Source organism: Takifugu flavidus, chromosome 3 (genome assembly GCF_003711565.1).
Source record: "Takifugu flavidus isolate HTHZ2018 chromosome 3, ASM371156v2, whole genome shotgun sequence".
NCBI classification, from domain to species: Eukaryota; Metazoa; Chordata; class Actinopteri; order Tetraodontiformes; family Tetraodontidae; genus Takifugu; species Takifugu flavidus.
Genome location: NC_079522.1, coordinates 10,438,754 through 10,455,610, shown reverse-complemented (window position 1 = coordinate 10,455,610; position 16,857 = coordinate 10,438,754). Strand labels below are relative to the sequence as shown.

Genomic DNA, 16,857 nt, shown 5'->3' with positions numbered 1-16,857 from the left:
TTGAACATCTTTCTTGCATCTGCATGTGTTCAGTGCATCAATATACCAGAGCTGCAGTTCCCAAAGTTTAGTTTATGCACAGAAATCCCCTGCGAGCAGCTGCAGCTTTCACATCCAGCAGCGAAAGCTGAAAACAAAGGAACGAAGGAAAAGGAGACAAACAAGGCGATCCCTAACGAAGCTGCATGGAGGAGAGGTGATAATTCACCAACACCCACACCTTCTCAAAAGCAGTCAGCTTCCTGCTCCTTTTCAAAACCAGGGTGATGGCTGCGCTCGGCAGATCCCTCCCACGCTGCTTAGCGGCTGGCTTCCGCCCACTGCCCGTGGAGCCACCCACCACCAACCGTTGCCAGGGCAACACATCATCAGTGACTTGCACTGGAGGAGGTGGACAGGGATGCGGAGAGGTTGGCCGCATGGGCGCTGAGCATGACTGCCACTGTGAACTGGAACTAAGCTATTCTCTAGAGGAAATCTGAGTCTGTGTGCGTGGGTGTGTGTATGTGTGCGTGCGTGTGTGTGTGTGAGAAAGAGAGAGAGAGGGAATGGTGGGTATGTGAAAAGGACCTGCGTCAGAGTGAGTCATCAGCCAGTTTCACAACGTGTTGATGTGACGCTGATGCAAATGACCAGCGTGGATTCGTATCAGTGAAAAAAGGAAAGCGAACCTCCGTTACAGGAACCTGAGCTACCGTGGCGTGAGGACGTCATCCTGTTCAACATTTCCGTCTCCCGTTCCCAAATACAGCACAGACGCTGCTGTGCCCAAACGCCCGTTTAAAGTTCCAGTTTGACTACAAATAAAGAGATGCACGAGCAACAGACTCCACCAGACACAAATGCATAATTTGCCAAACATCATTATTATTATCGTCACAATCTAGTGCTAAAATACTGCAAGCTGAAGCAAGACCCTCTCTGCTGCATTAGTCACGGTGTAGTTCACTGTGCATCATCTTCATTAGTGATTCCACGAGGTGTTAAATGCTGTTTCTAAGGACGAAGCTGCTTTATTGTTGTGTTACGATCGAAGCCTGTGACTCAAAAGTGAATTTTTAATTGTAACCAGCAGTTTCACTACTAATCTTTCAATAGTTTTGACAGTTTTTATGGCTCAGAGTCACCATAACCTCATCTTTGATTTATTATTTTTTTCCTGGTTTCGAGGGATTTGTTGTAATTGGTACACTGGATTCAAAGATGAATCCTTGAGGTCAAAGGTCACTAATGCGTTCCGAGCTACAGCAAGAATGACATTGTTCAGAGAAAGCCCCTCACAATAGAGTTCAAAAAAATAAAGTTTAATGTTTATGTGCTGTATAACAAATAAAATATATTAGTGTTTAAAAAAAACAGGTGCATAACTAGGTGAAGCCTAATCTATCACTTTACAATAAACAGAGAAGAGAACAGTGATCAGTGACGGCAGGTCAGACATGCGATATTCTCTGAAACAACAGTCGCACTCACAGACCAGGGTTTCAAACTCCACTGGCTCGTTTCGCTTTAGCAAAGTTTTTTTTCTCTCTCTCTCTTTTTCTACAACAGATCACAATTCCAAATCCTCACAATACTTATCTCCCGGTCGCATGAAAGTTTTGTGAAACGAACACAGCGTTCCTGAAGTAACAAGCAGAGTGCTGTGCAGTAAAAGTGAGACAACACAAACATTTACAAGGTTTGTAGGTGAATTCCCAGCTTGAACTTCAAGACAAACACACGGCTTCAGATAGATCCATACAGAATGCAAACAGACGCCTCAGTTACTGTACATAAATATTGCATTGGTCTGTAGGAGTGAGATTGAACTAGCTGCAGGAGAAATGAGAGACTGTCTCGACATTATTAGCATTTTGGATCAAACAGACATATTTACACAGAAACACAGTGAACACTTATTTGTTATGCAATTATCTTTAAACAGCAAGAAACACATTTTTGAAATATGCACTGATGGTCATCACAGGAGGAGTCCACACTGTTAAGAGCTAAGGCTATTCAACATTATCATCATGTAAAGCATGATTTTTTTAAATACCAGACACTTTCACACTTGTATTTTTGTCATTGACACTAAGTAACCTTTTTTTGTGTTTTATTTTTTAATATTGTACGTACATGAACACTGCATTGTCACCAAAAAAAAAAAATCTACAGCAAAGTTACACCTGACGAAGGTCAACCCTGGTTCAGAGATTAGGCTAGCACTAATTATGGTGGTACTATTTACAGACCCCAGGCTGATCCATCCCCAAGAACAGCAACAAATGGCAGTTTCAATCCGCTGCTGTTCTCTTAAACACACACCTGTGATCTTTCATCAGCTCCTGTGCTCATCTGATAACATGTGGATTTATTGACCTGCACGAGTCAACAGAAAGCGGGTTTCTGAAAAGCATTCTCTTTTCCTGAAATACTACATGTTTGCCGATGCGTGGTTTCGCTTCGGCAACAGTGTTTTGCTCAATTACAAAGTGAAATGAACTAATTAGCCCGGCTTCCAGCATGCCAGCCGTCCTGCCAAGACAACGACCCAGGGCCTAAGCTCTTATTCCACAATAGGTCCTATACATGCTCTTCTTCACAAATAACAAAAAAGTAACCTATGGATGGGGCATCTGACAGTGCTTTTACAGTGCACATGGTGCTGTTTCAGTGATGCAGCCAAATACTGAAAGCGTGGTTATAAAAATGGCGCATGAGATTTCTTCAGTTTGAGCAACAACTGGAGCAAAAAACTCTGGTGTTAATTAGCACTGTCAATATATATTAATCCAAAATACGAATCATAGTTTTGGAACTTATCATATTCAAAGACAAAGTGCATTTATTTAAATGTTAGAAAGGAAACCGAGAGGACGGTAATAGCTGAGCTAGCAGCCCTAAAAATATGCGTAAAAGAGGGGTGATACAGCAAACACGCCGACTTGATTGAAGCCAACTCACAGAATCACAATTAAGAACTTGCTCGGGTGTCCACTATAATGAGCAGAAACATGCCAGACAGGAGCACGTGGCTGTCTAGCATGTGGACGATATTCTACTCCTGCGCAAAGCCTCTGTGCCAGTAGGGGGCGCTACCGTTGAGAAATAATTTGCCCCTCATTTAAGAGGCCAATCATGGGCCATGACTGATGTCGCCAAAGGTCACACTAATGACCGACGCCAACACAAACGAGCCAACACAGTGATGACTCCCAACGAGAACAGATATCTGGATCAACGCTTTGTGCCCCCACTTCACAGCTGCAACGTGGCTGTTCAAAGAAAGCAACGGAAATGCCAACCCAGCAGAGGTAAAGAGTATAAAAATGTCTACAACTGATCACTCTCAGGTTACATCTGACATGTACAGGTAATCAAAGACAAGGACCTGCAGAGCAACCTGTCACACAGACAAAACAAACAAAAATAACAAATCAAAGAAAAATAAATGCTATTCATGAGGCAACATTGGTTGTTAAGGCTCTACTGTGGCTGTGCTTGCTTAGTATCTAATATGGGGTAATATCTGCATACTGTCAAGTGTGAGTGGACCGAGGTGTTGGGGGGGGAGGCACTATGTGGAGTCTTCTGGCTCTGACTTTATGGTCTTCTTCTCTGTGTTGCTGGACGTCCGCTGTGTCGTCCCGTTTTCTGAAGATGACGGCAAACATAAAGGATGGAATCATCAGCGTAAAAAGCAGTGGACCTGCAGAGTTTATTTAAAAGCCCAAAATCACGAACCTGTTGCTGGTGTTTTGCTCTCATCTGTGTGGTGGTGGTGGTGGTGGTGGTTGCTGTTGTTGTTGTTGTTGCTGTTGTTGTGGCTGTGGTGGCGCTTGAGTTCATTTGCTAGCTGCTTGCCCAACGGGAGGTCGCCCTCTTGCATGTTCTGACTAACCACCCGCAAGTTGATTGGTCGCTCATCTGGAGGAAAACACAGTTATTTTAAAGTGGTCCAGAGTGGAAGGATTCAGTATGTTATGATGTTCAGTGCTGTATGTACCAATAACTGATGTTTAAATGTTTCAATAATAACATAGGGGACAGCCCTGCTAATCTTCTGTCTTTGTTTTACTCCATCCTGATCACAACCCAGTCTGCAGGTGTGAGCTCTGATCTACCGTTTGTGGTTTATTCCCAGCAGAGAAATTTCAGAACTAAAGAAAGATGCAACACCAAAACTACTGACATTGAGACTCAGAAATAATCAGACAGGTTCTGATGAGGTCTGTGAATGTTTTTCCTTTTCTTTCCTGTTTTACGTTGTTACTTCTACTCGCATTTGTATCCACATGATTCCAACATGATGCAGGGTTCTGATCATTTGTGCCCGTCTCAGCAGCAGATGTTCATTTTCATTTTACTGTCTTTCACTTCTTCTTCTGTCATCTTATTTTTGTCTCTCACACTGACGACTGTGCAGCCCTTTAGCGAGGCAGCTGTGCACAAAAGGACTAGAATCCGTCCTTTATCGCATTTGCTGCAGGATGTCATCTTAAAAACAGAAGCTTTTAAACTTGACACGACTGAAACGAGTCAATATTGAGTCTCGTATCAACAGCTTCTAAAACAAAGAGTAGAGATCAAAGGAAGACAAGCGATAAGAAAGAAACACGAGGATAAAATGGGGAAAAGGAGAAGTTTAATGTAGAAAACGAAGAGAAGGACAAAAAAGACAAGTAATGGGAAAAAGAACAGCAAGGAAGAGGGGGAGGAAAGAGAGAGAGGCAGACAGAGAGAAAGAGAGAGAGACGCCCCCCTCCAGGCAACTGGCTTGAGGTAAACAGGCGTGGGCGTGATAATTACAGGTGCATTGTGGGATTTGTGGGAACAGTGATATAATGAGCTGTCGAGAGTGGGTGAGGGAGGAAAGGGATGAAAATGAGATGAGGCCTTCAGGAGAAGTAAGATAGATGATGCATGTACCCCCCCCCCACCCCCCTCTGTTTGAAAAGTCATAGTTGCAAAAGAAATGCTGATTAAAATAAATGAGTAAACAAAAACAGACAGCCGTGGAAATCGGGAGCTGGGTGTGGTTTCCATCCACGGTCGGTGCGACACACGTCATGTTTCTTAATATTCAGCTGCCACGCTCCAAAACAAAAAGATCACGGCTGCTTCAGGCTGCTTCCTGCAGTGTAAAAGTCAACAGCAGCTGACGGCTGCGTCCACGGCGGGACATCAGCTTTGCTTTTCATACAGAAAATGACAGTTTTCGAGATGTGACAACAATAATCTGATTATCCTGAACAGTTTAAGACTGGTTGGAAGCAAAAACAGAATTGTGAACTTAAAAACCAAAAGTCCAAGTGAATCATAAGCCCCTCCCACACACACTCTTTAAGACAGGAACATTACTCCTCTGCTACTCCAACACTCTTCTGTGTGTAAACACGGGGCATAATGGGGGGTTCAAGTCATTCCGCCTCTCAGGGAGTTAAAGCCCCCACTTTGCTGTCTGCATGAGCAATCTGAGGTTGCAGATGAACCTGATGACTTATCGGTGAGATTTACTCAACTCAAAGAACAATTGTAGAACTGTAGAAACTATACAAGTTTAGCACGTGAGGACTCATCAGAACATTATTGCATTTTTAACATTTTTAATTGCTGCGTTGTTCCGCAAAATGTGCAAAAGCCAACAAAGTTGGAAAACTATTGAATGCTCTCTGCTGCCACATGTGGTCATAACCCGTAACTACAGCGTCCTGTTTTTGTGCTAAAGCGCCGTCACCTACCGTGGTTGTCTCGGCTGGCTTCGGCAGCGGTTCCATTGGTGTTCTGGATGTCGGTGAGGTACTTCAAGGCGGCCGGGGGGATCCTCCAGTCCAGAGCCTGGAGTCGCTCCTGTACGGCGGCATCCTGCAGGATCTCCATCTGCCGAGCGAGGAGTCGCTCCAGCTGCATCTGACAGACAATCAAGGGATCAAATGAATGATAAAGAATTACAATTTTGTCAACCAAGCAACCATAACCTTTTTATTGGATGGGGAATCGGAAGCATGCAGGAAGCAAGGAAATCCCGGTGCAGATCCAGGGGAAAAAAAAAGTCCAAACATTTTGATTCTAGCTCCCAGTAGAATTCAACAGCAGGTCAACCCAACATCCTGTCAAGTGTTTACTTAAGTACACTTGTCTTCTCACAGTGCAGCTGTGTCCCAGTCATTTATATACATGCATGTATTGGCTCACTTTGATCAAGTTAAAATACAAAGGAGAATCTAATGCACAAAAAGAAATTTGGGAGGGGGACTGTTAACACTTTACAACCACGGTAACACAAAATTGCTAGTTTACACCTTGATAATGAAAAGATCTGCTGTTTACGGTATCTCGCCACACTGAAATTCTAACAGAAAACAAACTTGTCGCCATATTTGCCCATATTCAGCCTGCAGCAGAGCAACTCCACACGCAGGTGTTTGTGGAGCATCTCAGTGTTCCACACATGTGTGTGTACACACAACGATGTCTGCTTAGTGTCGGTCTGCACGTCACTGTCAGCTCACATCGTATCCGCGTCCCGCGTCTAATCTGATGGATGCTGATGTGCACGTGTTGACAGCCTGCGATGTGATTCCTGCTTCTCGGACTGTTGGCGATTGAAGATGGTTGCCGGCGACTTAAAACGAACCGCCTGAGATCAGACGCGCTCACATATGAAGACGCGTTGCGTTCTGCAGTGGCACACATGAACATGCTTCCTGCATAATTAGCTGCCATAATGGCCTCCTCCTACAATCCGCCACTAATTAGGAACAAGCCTCGGCAGCAGAGATTCTGGAAAACCAATGAAGAACATTACTGGGATCAAACTAGGTCCTGCGGCCACAAACATCTGCTGCCGAGTTGGAAATCTGTCGGTTCTGCTGAGGAGACTCGTTCTGCCTGGCAGCTGACGAAGGTTTGGCGTCTGATTTTTTTTTTCTTTTTGAGTTCTGTCTCATCAATATTAAACAAAATCTATAAACTCAGAAATGGACTTTTTTGTGCTTTTTTTGTGCGCCTACCTGCAGATTTCGCCCGACCGTTTCTTCACCTTTGGATTTGGCACAGGCCAACTGCTCCCTCAGCATTTCCTGCCTCATGTGGATAGCCTGAAGGGCTTCCTGGATGTCAAAGAAATTCTCCTGGAATACAGGAATAAAGAGTTTCAACTAACGAACAGCATATAATTTTCCCCCTGCTTTAAGGACAATTCTTCAGCTTTTATCCCAATTGTATGTAAAAGGTTAGAATTGTATCTGCTGATCATATACCACCAGTTTAATTTCTTCCATTTTCTTCTCATAATAGAACAACTGATAAAACAAAGTGGGTTTCCTGTTTCTTCCTGAAAGTGAGTCTGACAGGAATTCCCCCAGTTCAGGAGTCGGCTCTGTCAGCAGGTGTGCAGCTCTCTCATCTCCCCGAGAATCCCCGTAGAGTTCAGAGCCGCCACATGTTTTCCATCACGTCTTTACAAACTGAGAGGATCCATTCAGTCAAACCGCGCCAGGAGACGAGCGCTGACAGTTCGCTCTGTGTTCTGGCCATTGTGGTTCAGGTTCGTGGTTCACTGGATCCAGACTGGCTCCAAAATGAAGGTGATTTTGGATAGTAACATGGCTAATTGGACCATTTTCAAACCAAACTCCCCTTTTCCGGCTCTGTCCTCTGTGGTCGATTTTAATGTGCTGTGTGTCGCCGTTCCTGCACGAACGGCATCTCTTCTATACAGAATATTTTGCATATTTTATTTTATTTTCCTCCAGCCCAACATGCATGTTACATTTTTCTGTGTCAGCACTCTGGACATGTCAATAAAGGAGCTCAAATCAAAATCAAACTCTTTGCTCTGCTCATGCAGTTGATGGGATTGTTCACGTACCTCCGTTTTAATCCTTTTGGGAGACGGCTCGTCTCTGTCTCCACAGCGGGACCTAAGGTGAAACATCAGGAAAATTACTTCCTGTTAGCTGGACACAACCTTCACTTTGATTTAAACAGATGAGGAATAAATGTAGTTACATAAAAAATATATTTGAAAAGACTCTTACTTGCTGGTGCGGTAGGTGTATTTATAGGTGACCTCTCTGGAAATCTGGCGGGCGAGTCCGAAAAGTTCGTCCCGACGCGTCAGCAGAGCCACATCCCTCATACAGAGCTGAGCTGCCGCCTCGTTCACCGTCAGCTGCGCACAGGAATTCAGTTTAGACGAGACAAAAGAAGACCTAGAAGTGTCGGGGAACAAATAGCGGCACGAACCTCGTGCAGCGTCAGGTGTTTGCCATCCCTCCTTTTGGAGTCAAAGCGTCCGTAGATGGCGCTGTATTTACGAATCTCCTCCTCCCTCCGCGGGTCATCGTCATTCATTTCTAAGATGTGTCCAATCATCTTTGCCAGTTTCTTGTTGTTCTTTAGTTGCTCTTTGACCTCAGCTAGATCTGTCTTAGGGAGTCCGGGTGCCATCCTGTCCACGCACTCCAGGACTGACTGGACGGCTGCCGCATCCAGGGCCTCTAACACGTCCCGCGGTGACGATGGTGAACCAAGGTCTGAGGGGGAAAGACTGTGCTCGCTGTCGTTGCTGTGACCCGACCAGAACCGGGCCTCGCTGCTGCCCTGTAGGGGTGAGCCCGCCGACACTTTATCCCGCGCTACATCCAGCTTCCCGGGGTCTGAGCAGGCAGCGGCGACGGCTTTGGGGATCTTGACACTAGCGGTGTTGGCTCGGTCCTGTCCGCTCAGCAGGGTGGGCGAGCCCTCCGGCAGCTTGTAGACGGGGATGCTGCAGACGGGCAACGAGGTCAGGGGCTGATTGAAAATGGCTGGGTTGGTGACCCAGTCTCGTAGGGCTTTCTGCAGGCGCCGCACATGCAGCGGCTTGCTGGCCATGCCGACGAGGGCCATGATCTCCAGGAACTCCTCCTCGCCGGCCTCACAAAGCTGCTGCACATCGTCGCCGCCCTGCTGAATGAAGGCTTCGTAGTAGTAGAGAAGATTCGCCCGCTGCAGGATCCGGTAAAGCTGCAGCTCACCCAGGGTCCTCGGCAACACCGCCGCCATACCTGACACACAACAGGTGTTATTGTCGACAGTCCGGGTCAGAGAGGAAGAGCAACAGCTATGCTGAGAATGAAATAGGTGGTTAGGTAGCTTAGCACAAGGACTGGAATCTGATAAAGAAGAGCGATTCATGATTTTCTCACGATGAAAGCAGTTCGAAAGCAGCTGTTTTTTTAAATGATTTTTACATGGAAAGACAAAGATTGATCATATAATGCTTTTCTAGAAACATGTCTTTAAGAGTTCCTTGGAATCCGAATAGCATCCATCAGATGCAGAGCTGCCAGTAAGTCAGAGTGGATGGCTGAATTCCCCCTGCTGAGAGCCAAATGGTCAGAAATCAACAAGCTGTCCCTCTATGGTTCAAACAGACATCTACTCTTGACTCTCATTGCATTTGCCTTTTTATGTTATTCTACTTATTTTAGCTTTGCCTTGATGTGCAACTAGCTGCCTGCAAAGCAAGGCGAACTATTGAGATTTTACACTCGCGATAAATAGAAAGCTGAAATTCGCTCAATTAAGTGGTGCAATTGGTTAAAGCCTCTTGTACTGTTGGCACAAGGATTCCATGTTTTTGAGACGATAATACTGAATAAAGTACCCATCTTGTCTGTGAAAGGGGAGCTAATGGTGTTCTTGTCATTAGACAAGTAAAGTAACTGGAAAAAACATTATGTGTAAATGTATTGACTGTGTGAATGAAGCTGCCTCAGGGGTGTTTCTGAAGTCAGAAAGTCACTGAGCCCCTCACAGAGCGCTCACCACGGCTTCACGGCTCAGCGCTCTGCGATGGGCTCTTTTTTTTTTTAAGGAGTTCTAATGTGCATGTGAGGTCCTGCAAAGGCCTTGCGAACAGAGAGGAGTGGCAGTCAGCAGGACTGGGTTTCTGGGAGGACCACATGCCTCTCTCCACCCCTGCAGGATGTGTAGGCGGTGGGCTCGCCTCACCCAGAATAGGCCCAGAGAGCCTAAAGCCCAGGGAGCCAGGAAGGCCAGGACTCAGCCTGGCGTAGTTTGGAAAAAGATAAAGAAAAGTGCAACTGAAGAAACAAATTAGACACAAGAGACCGGCCAGAATCTCTTATACTGCCGGCGTTGGTACTCGTGCATGTGTGTAAAACCAGAAGCACGAGGACATAAGAAATAAACGCAAATTAAATACTGTCCAAGGTACCGAGGTTTCATTTAACTGGGGTCTGAAGCTGCATTGTGCTTCTGATCTCCGGATTTACGGTGTAAACGTTTGAATAATGTAAAACCCCGAGTGTTTGTATTCCCTGCAAAATAAGGGTCAGCAAATGTCCCGCGATGATTAACTGGATCATCGTGACATCCTGAGCTGAGGGTTGGAGCTTTTTAATGTGGCGATATCACCAAACATTTCATCGGTTTGGGAAGGGAGACGTTTGGCACCCTCGGGTCTGATACCGAGCACAGCCGGTCCAATAATGGCTGGAGCCAAAACCAAAGCTGTCTGCTGATTGGCTGAGGAGAAATATCACTCTTTTATCACAAGAAGCTGCTGATAATGAATAAAAAACTAGCTTGAGCTCGCTATTGGCTTTGTTCTGTATGTACAATATGTGCAGTCGTGAAGGGTTGAAGTATTTTTGGTTGTTTGTGATGTTCTCAGCAGAGGCAACTCTCTGAAAGGCAATTTAGAAAACTATGATTTAACTGACTGAGCGACATGGAAGCAAGAACCAAAATACTTTTACCACACATGAAACAGATGATTTCAATGGACTTTAAATGGAATGTTTTTTGCATTTCTGATATTTTGCTCTATTATTTCCATTGAAATATGCTTCAAGCATGCTGATTTCCAATATTCATTTTGAGGAGTCGAAAAAGCCTTGTGCTTTTGACGTGTTTCCTTCTGGTTTTTCACAATAAAACGCAAGAGTATCTACACTTATCCGCGCTTTAGAATAAAAGAGCTGAAACACCAGAAAGTGTTCCCACTAACACCAACCAGCTCGTGTGTTTTCACCGTCTGCACACCAGTATATAAACCGCACACATGCCCGCGCGTGTGCGGGCAGAACAGCAGCATTGAACCTGCACCCCAGATTGAGTTTAACAAGTTCCTTGATTCACCTGAGCACCGAGACGTGCACCAGTGGCGCCGCGCACGTTTGCACGTAAGCGGCTTGTGTCAGTATCCAAGCAGCGGAGCGGGGACACCGCAGGGTCTCCTCGACTCCGATGAGGGTGGACAAATGTCCACATCTGTCAAAGTCCAACAATAATCACCCAGTCCGGCGCGCGTGCGCTACAGATCGGACAGAAACGAGCCGGGACGAATTAAAGTTGCTTCTCAACGAGTTTAAATTCGCTAATAATAGCGGAATAGTCGCGCTATTGTCGTCTCACAAATGAGAATATTAACGGCAGAAGAAAACATGCAGGATTACCTGGTGGGTTTTTGGACACCTGATCCAGCTCTTCCTCTTGTCGTGTCTCCTTCCTGGCTAATTGGCAACACAAAGCCCAAGTGCAGCTCTGTGCAAAGGAACCGCAAACAAGAGATTCCCGCAGAGAGAGAGAGAGACGAGAGAGAGAGAGAGAGAGAGAGAGAGAGCGCCCGGCGCGACAAATGAAGGAATCAAAGGGAAGGATTATTCCCTTCACAAAAACAAAAAGATCGACTTCCTTCTCCGACCTTATTCTTCCTTTTCCCCTATTTTTGAAAACTTTCTCCCCGCTGCCGTTGAGAGGGGAAAAGCGCAGGTTGGCAGGAAAACGCCGCTGACCTTCGTGCGTCTCTTTGGTGCCTCTTTTTTCCTCCAAGTGTGTGTTGCGTGTCTGAGCCAGTAGAATATTTGTGTGTCTGCGTGTATGTGCATGCGTGTGCGTGTGTGTATAAGTCTTCACCCAGCGTCTCTCCACTCCCCTGCACTGTTCAAGACCAATCTGCTTTAAGTTACGAGTACGCACTTCCGGCTGGTCACCAAAATAAAGGCACCTTTAAAAAAGGCCTTAACCTTTTTACCACTATACAGACTAGAGTGAATAATGTATTTATCATTGTAAATAGACTTTGAAAATGTTGTTCATTTTTAAAAAACACTTCTGGCGAATTAATAGTTTGCTTCTTTTTGTTTCAAACATTATTCAACCTTTTTGAGTAAAGCTTTGTTTAAAAAAAAACAAACGTGCGAGTTGTCGACAGACGCTAGTTGTGGCCTGGCTTCCCCTCACTGCAGGTCCAATTTAATCAAAATAACACTTGAAAACGAACACCGGGCACTTTAAACGCGCATCCATTCTGTACATTTGATTTTAAAAACACCCTGCCCGCCTCAGGTTGCGCCGATTCGATTCAGAACCACAGTTTTTTATTTTGTCAACACTTCCTGTCTTGTCACGTCGTCAATGCAAACAACGCGCGCGCGGGCAGCATTGTGGGATATTCCGCGCGGTTGCCACAGAGCCTCTCTCTCCCTCTCTCTCTCTCTCTCTCGCCCACGCAGCTCCCTGCATGACGCAAATCCGCGTGTGGGCGGACACACGGGGCGTGGGAGGCTTTCTGCACGGAATACCAAACACAGGCAGGTTCAACACCCACAGAGGCGGGCAGACACGGCAGCTTACGCACTGCATGTTCCCTCATCATCATCATCATCATCATCATCATCATCATCATCATCATCATCATCATCATCATGCAGGCTTTATATGATCCCCAGAGATCACTGATATTTGCATAAATAAGATTGAATTTGTTTAAAGCAGCAACACAAGAAGATTTTTTTTCATTTTTCACTCATCAAAGTTTAATTATTTCACAGTTTAGAAGCCGCGGCGTTTCCACACACCCGCGCTCGCAGCTGCTGCCTGCAGACGTGTGAAATAGGGCGCACTGTACATTTGGTCTGAAGTTTGAAAGGTCAAAGGTCGACCTTTGCGAGGTGTCAGAGGAGGGTCTGTTACATCACCTCTCATTCATTTTACTTTTCCAGGCTCCCCCGATAAAAATCACGCATATTTTCTTTGAGGCTGAGAAGAAAGCGGCGCCAGCAGCTGCAGGATGAGATGCAGTTTGCTCGTTCGGGCGTAAAACTGGTTTTACCAAAGAGACGATTCAAAAAGTTGGCAGCACGATGCAAACCGTTGCGCTTTAATGTACGTCCCAAAGTAACGACTCTCTCAAAATGCAGTTTGTACAGCAAATCAGGACCCAAAAAAAGGTCAAAGTTGCTGTTTGATCTTAAGCTGAGGAATTTTCTATGAAAACACGAGGCAGCAGTAACCTTGACCTTTGACCTAAAGCTAAAATATGAAAGGTACGGATGAATGCAGACGAATATCAGTTGCGCCACTGCTTTATGTAAATATCTTAGGGCCAAATCGAAGGAAACCCAGCTGACCTTGAGCACTTAAAAGGAAACGAAAATCCGATCTTATCTTTGCTTTTATGCATTTCTTTTAAAAAAAAAATTCCTCTGAGTCAAATTAAACTACAACTCCTGCGATTTTTGACAACCCAGCTTTTTGAACGCCTCTCCATGCAAAGTGGTCACCATAGACAGCGGTAGCTGAATTATATCTGTGAAATCAGGTCGATTCCTGATCAATTGCCCATTTTTTAGGGAATAAAGCCAATCTCCATCAATTTTGGTTCTCCAGCATAATGGCCCCGAGCTGCCCGAACTCAGCAGCCAAAAAAATAAAAGTAAAACTGCTGCTCCTTTTATGTATCTCCCAAATGATTGCAACACTGTTTGGAGTGTGTGTGAGCGTATTCTCTCATTAATTTCAGACTAAACTAAAACAAACATCAAACAAAACCTGCAGGTTTGGCAGAATCTGAAATCCTGCAGGAGAGTTCAGCTGCCCGGAAGATAAAACCAACTCAGAGAAGCTGAATTCTTATTTTTTTTCGTCTGTACAGCAAATAATTACCCTCGACAAGGCAGGCTAGCAGGTTCTAGCTGCGCCATATTTACAGAATCTACGACAAAGGGTGCAAATCGATCCTTTTTTCAATGCGATGAAGGGAAATGCTACGTTTTGTGACGTGGTTTAGCATCGCGCTAAAGTTGATCTAACGTGACCGTTTGCTTGAATTTCGTCAGAAATTTGACAGCTGCTGTGTGAGAGAAAAATCAGATGAGGAAACCTGAGATGAAATCATAGCAGCTATTTCCAAGGTTATAAACCGTCACCTTCCCAAACGTCCATATGATGTCTTTTCCAAATGCACACATGGAGCAGGTAGGCAGGTAGGATTGCTGTCCGCCCACCAGCAGCCTCTAAATCCTGTGTGTGTGTGTGTGTGTGTGTGTGTGTGTGTGTGTGTGTGTGTGTGTGTGTGTGTGTGTGTGTGCATTATTATGCAGAAGTGACCTTCTCACAGCGTTCCCACAATCTGCCTCCATACAGACGGGGATCAAATTAAATTTAGGGAAGAAAGAAAATCAGCTCTGGTCCGACCTCTTTACAACTCCCTCACACACACGCACACGCACACGCACACACACACGCACACGCACACACACTTCGCACAAAACAACAAGAAACCCAAAAGGACAAATTAAAAGAAGAGCGCCGACAGGAAATACGATGTCCACCCACACTGTGAGGTAGGTCGACACCCTGGCTGCCTGTTCCCACAAGCCCCAGTTTTCCTCATTTTCACTCTCCCGCCTTGATTCTGGGCTTCAGCTTTTTTTTTCTGCACCCAAGATTTTAGTCTTCATTTCAACCACGTTTGCAGGAAAAGATGAGGTCAAATTGAAAATAAGGAGAGTAAGTTATCATAGTTTAAAAGCTATCAAGTGTAAAAGCTCACTGACCTTCACTAATGACCTTAATTAGGTTATAATGGTTATGGTACAATCAGTAAAACAAAGAAAGCTAGGCTAATGGCTCTAGCTTCAGGATAATAGCATAGATATGAATTATAGAAATTTTCAGTTATTCCCAATTGTTGGTTACTATTTGAGGACATTGTAATGTTAAGCTATGCTAATGTTTTCAGCGCTTTCCAAATTTCGACATGCCCTGAAGTCATGAGTGTCAAACTCCCTTCGGCCGATAATCCCTGTTATATATTTTAAAGTGATGACTCAGCTCTATTGTTGACTTTACCTTTCAAGTAAAGTTGCATTAGTCCCCTGAAGATAAAGAAAACAATCGGGACAATAAACAAAACACCCATGCTAGCCGAATTAGAAACCCAGACTGTTGAGCGTATAAGTCTTCACTCCGTTATTCACACCCATTGATGGAATCACACATTTTTCCTTAGCTGCTATGCTAAAAATACTGCTAGCGCAGGCAACATCGTCGTCGACTGTGGCACAAAGTTTACCGCAATAAACCTGTCGGTGGAGAGAGTTATTGGCTGCGTGGAGGACAGCAGAGGCATCGTGTCAGCTGAGCTTCGGGTTTATCTGATCCGGACTTTTTGAAACGTTTCCCCCCCAAAAAATAACATGACTCAATTTACCCTGAAACATTTAAAGCAGCCCAGAGCAACACGCGACAGCAGCAATCTGCCGTTCATGTCGTCCCGTCAATCATACCCAACATGTAGGCGTCAATTTGTCTGCGTGTGTGTGTCTGCATGTGTGTGTGTGTGTGTGTGTGTGTGTCTATGGTGGATGGATCTTGTTTGGCAAGGAGTGTCTTCATATTTGATTTGCAAGAGACGCCTGTTCGTTTAATTTCTGCAGCCGCTCTCATTTTTTCCTTCTTTCTCTGCAACTTTCCCCCCTCCCTTCTTCTTCCTCTTCTTCTTCTTCTTCCTCTTCTTTGACTTCTTCTCCCCCAGAGTAGAAACACATTTCAATGACACGCCCACGCCTGGGCCTGTCAGCCCCTCGCCCTGTCAGAGCGCCCACGCTGCTCTGCTCCCCTTCTCCCTCCCCTCCCCTCCCCTTCCCACCAACCCACATTCTCAACACTTTGCGCTCTAAAAGCGCAGCTCCTTTTCATCCAAGTTCCTCTTTAGCGAGGGAAAGAATGAGGGGAGGAAGAGGAGGAAGAGCGCGCCATGATTCAGTCTCCAGGCGGTGGCAGTGCCTGTCATGGAGTGTCCCTTTTCATTTGGAGTGAATGTGAGTTAAAGAATGAGTGCGATGCCAAAAAAGAGGAGATTAAAAAAATAAAAAAAAGACGGGAGTGTGGTGGCTCCTGTTGTCGTCTCCACCCACCGTTGTGTTGCCACTTTGGGAGGCAGACACATTTTAGACGGGTGTGGAGGTGACTTCACTGGTGGGAGGAAGGTGGGGGGGGGGGCACTGTGGAATTAGAAAATCTGCTCGGAAAGTCACTTCAAAGCAGATTTTCTTCTATTAAAGCACACTTGTATTTTTTTTTTTACTTTCTGATGTCATTTGAGGCCAAAGCTTGTGTGCACTGGCAGTGTGTGTGCGTGTGTGTGTGTGTGTGCAGGACTAAAGCTGGTGTGTTTGCACATACTCCCTGTTAGCAGAGTCTTACTTTGTGTCTGTTGAGAAAGTGTGGGATGTATGAGCGGCTTATGTCTGACTGAACACGTGTGTGCCTGCGTGGGCGGGGAGTGTGTATAGGGGCGATGTGTGTGTGTGTGTCTTCGCGCACAGATTAGGCTCATGTGGGTGTTTTGGGCAAGGATGTATGTGGGCGTAGTGAGCGTGGGCGGAGGTTATGTGACATGCAGATAGAGACTGCAGTGTTCCCGCAGTGTTAGCGTGTGAAACTTTACTGCAGCTATAGGGGCCCTGCTGCCTGCAAACGTGCCAGGATGGAAATCTGCAGCCCTCACACTCATCTACATCGTAGCTCCAGTCAAAAAAAAAAAAAAAAAAAATCCCCTCCGCAAGCACA

General features: G+C 45.4%; 1 protein-coding gene across 1 annotated transcript; it reads right to left on the bottom strand.

Moving 5' to 3' along the window:
• Positions 1-1,283: 1,283 nt before the first annotated feature.
• LOC130522347 (NGFI-A-binding protein 1-like) lies at positions 1,284-11,931 on the bottom strand. Its single transcript, XM_057026623.1, has 8 exons — positions 11,457-11,931; positions 8,236-9,038; positions 8,028-8,161; positions 7,859-7,910; positions 6,999-7,118; positions 5,727-5,895; positions 3,730-3,912; positions 1,284-3,639 (listed from the first exon to the last, which is right to left on the bottom strand). The coding sequence occupies exons 2-8, from the start codon at positions 9,034-9,036 to the stop codon at positions 3,563-3,565; spliced, it is 1,536 nt and encodes a 511-aa protein (XP_056882603.1). The 5' UTR covers positions 9,037-9,038; positions 11,457-11,931; the 3' UTR covers positions 1,284-3,562.
• Between the last annotated feature and the right edge of the window lie 4,926 nt (positions 11,932-16,857).

Bases quoted from the DNA above. Each gene is read 5' to 3' on its own strand.
- LOC130522347 (XM_057026623.1), bottom strand. From the start codon at position 9,036: ATGGCGGCGGTGTTGCCGAGGACCCTGGGTGAGCTGCAGCTTTACCGG. The intron at 8,162-8,235 runs GTTCGTGCCGCT...TCCTGTGCGCAG, and splicing joins AACACCTGACGCTGCACGAG to CTGACGGTGAACGAGGCGGC. The intron at 3,640-3,729 runs GTTCGTGATTTT...CGTCATCTTCAG, and splicing joins GAGCAAAACACCAGCAACAG to AAAACGGGACGACACAGCGG.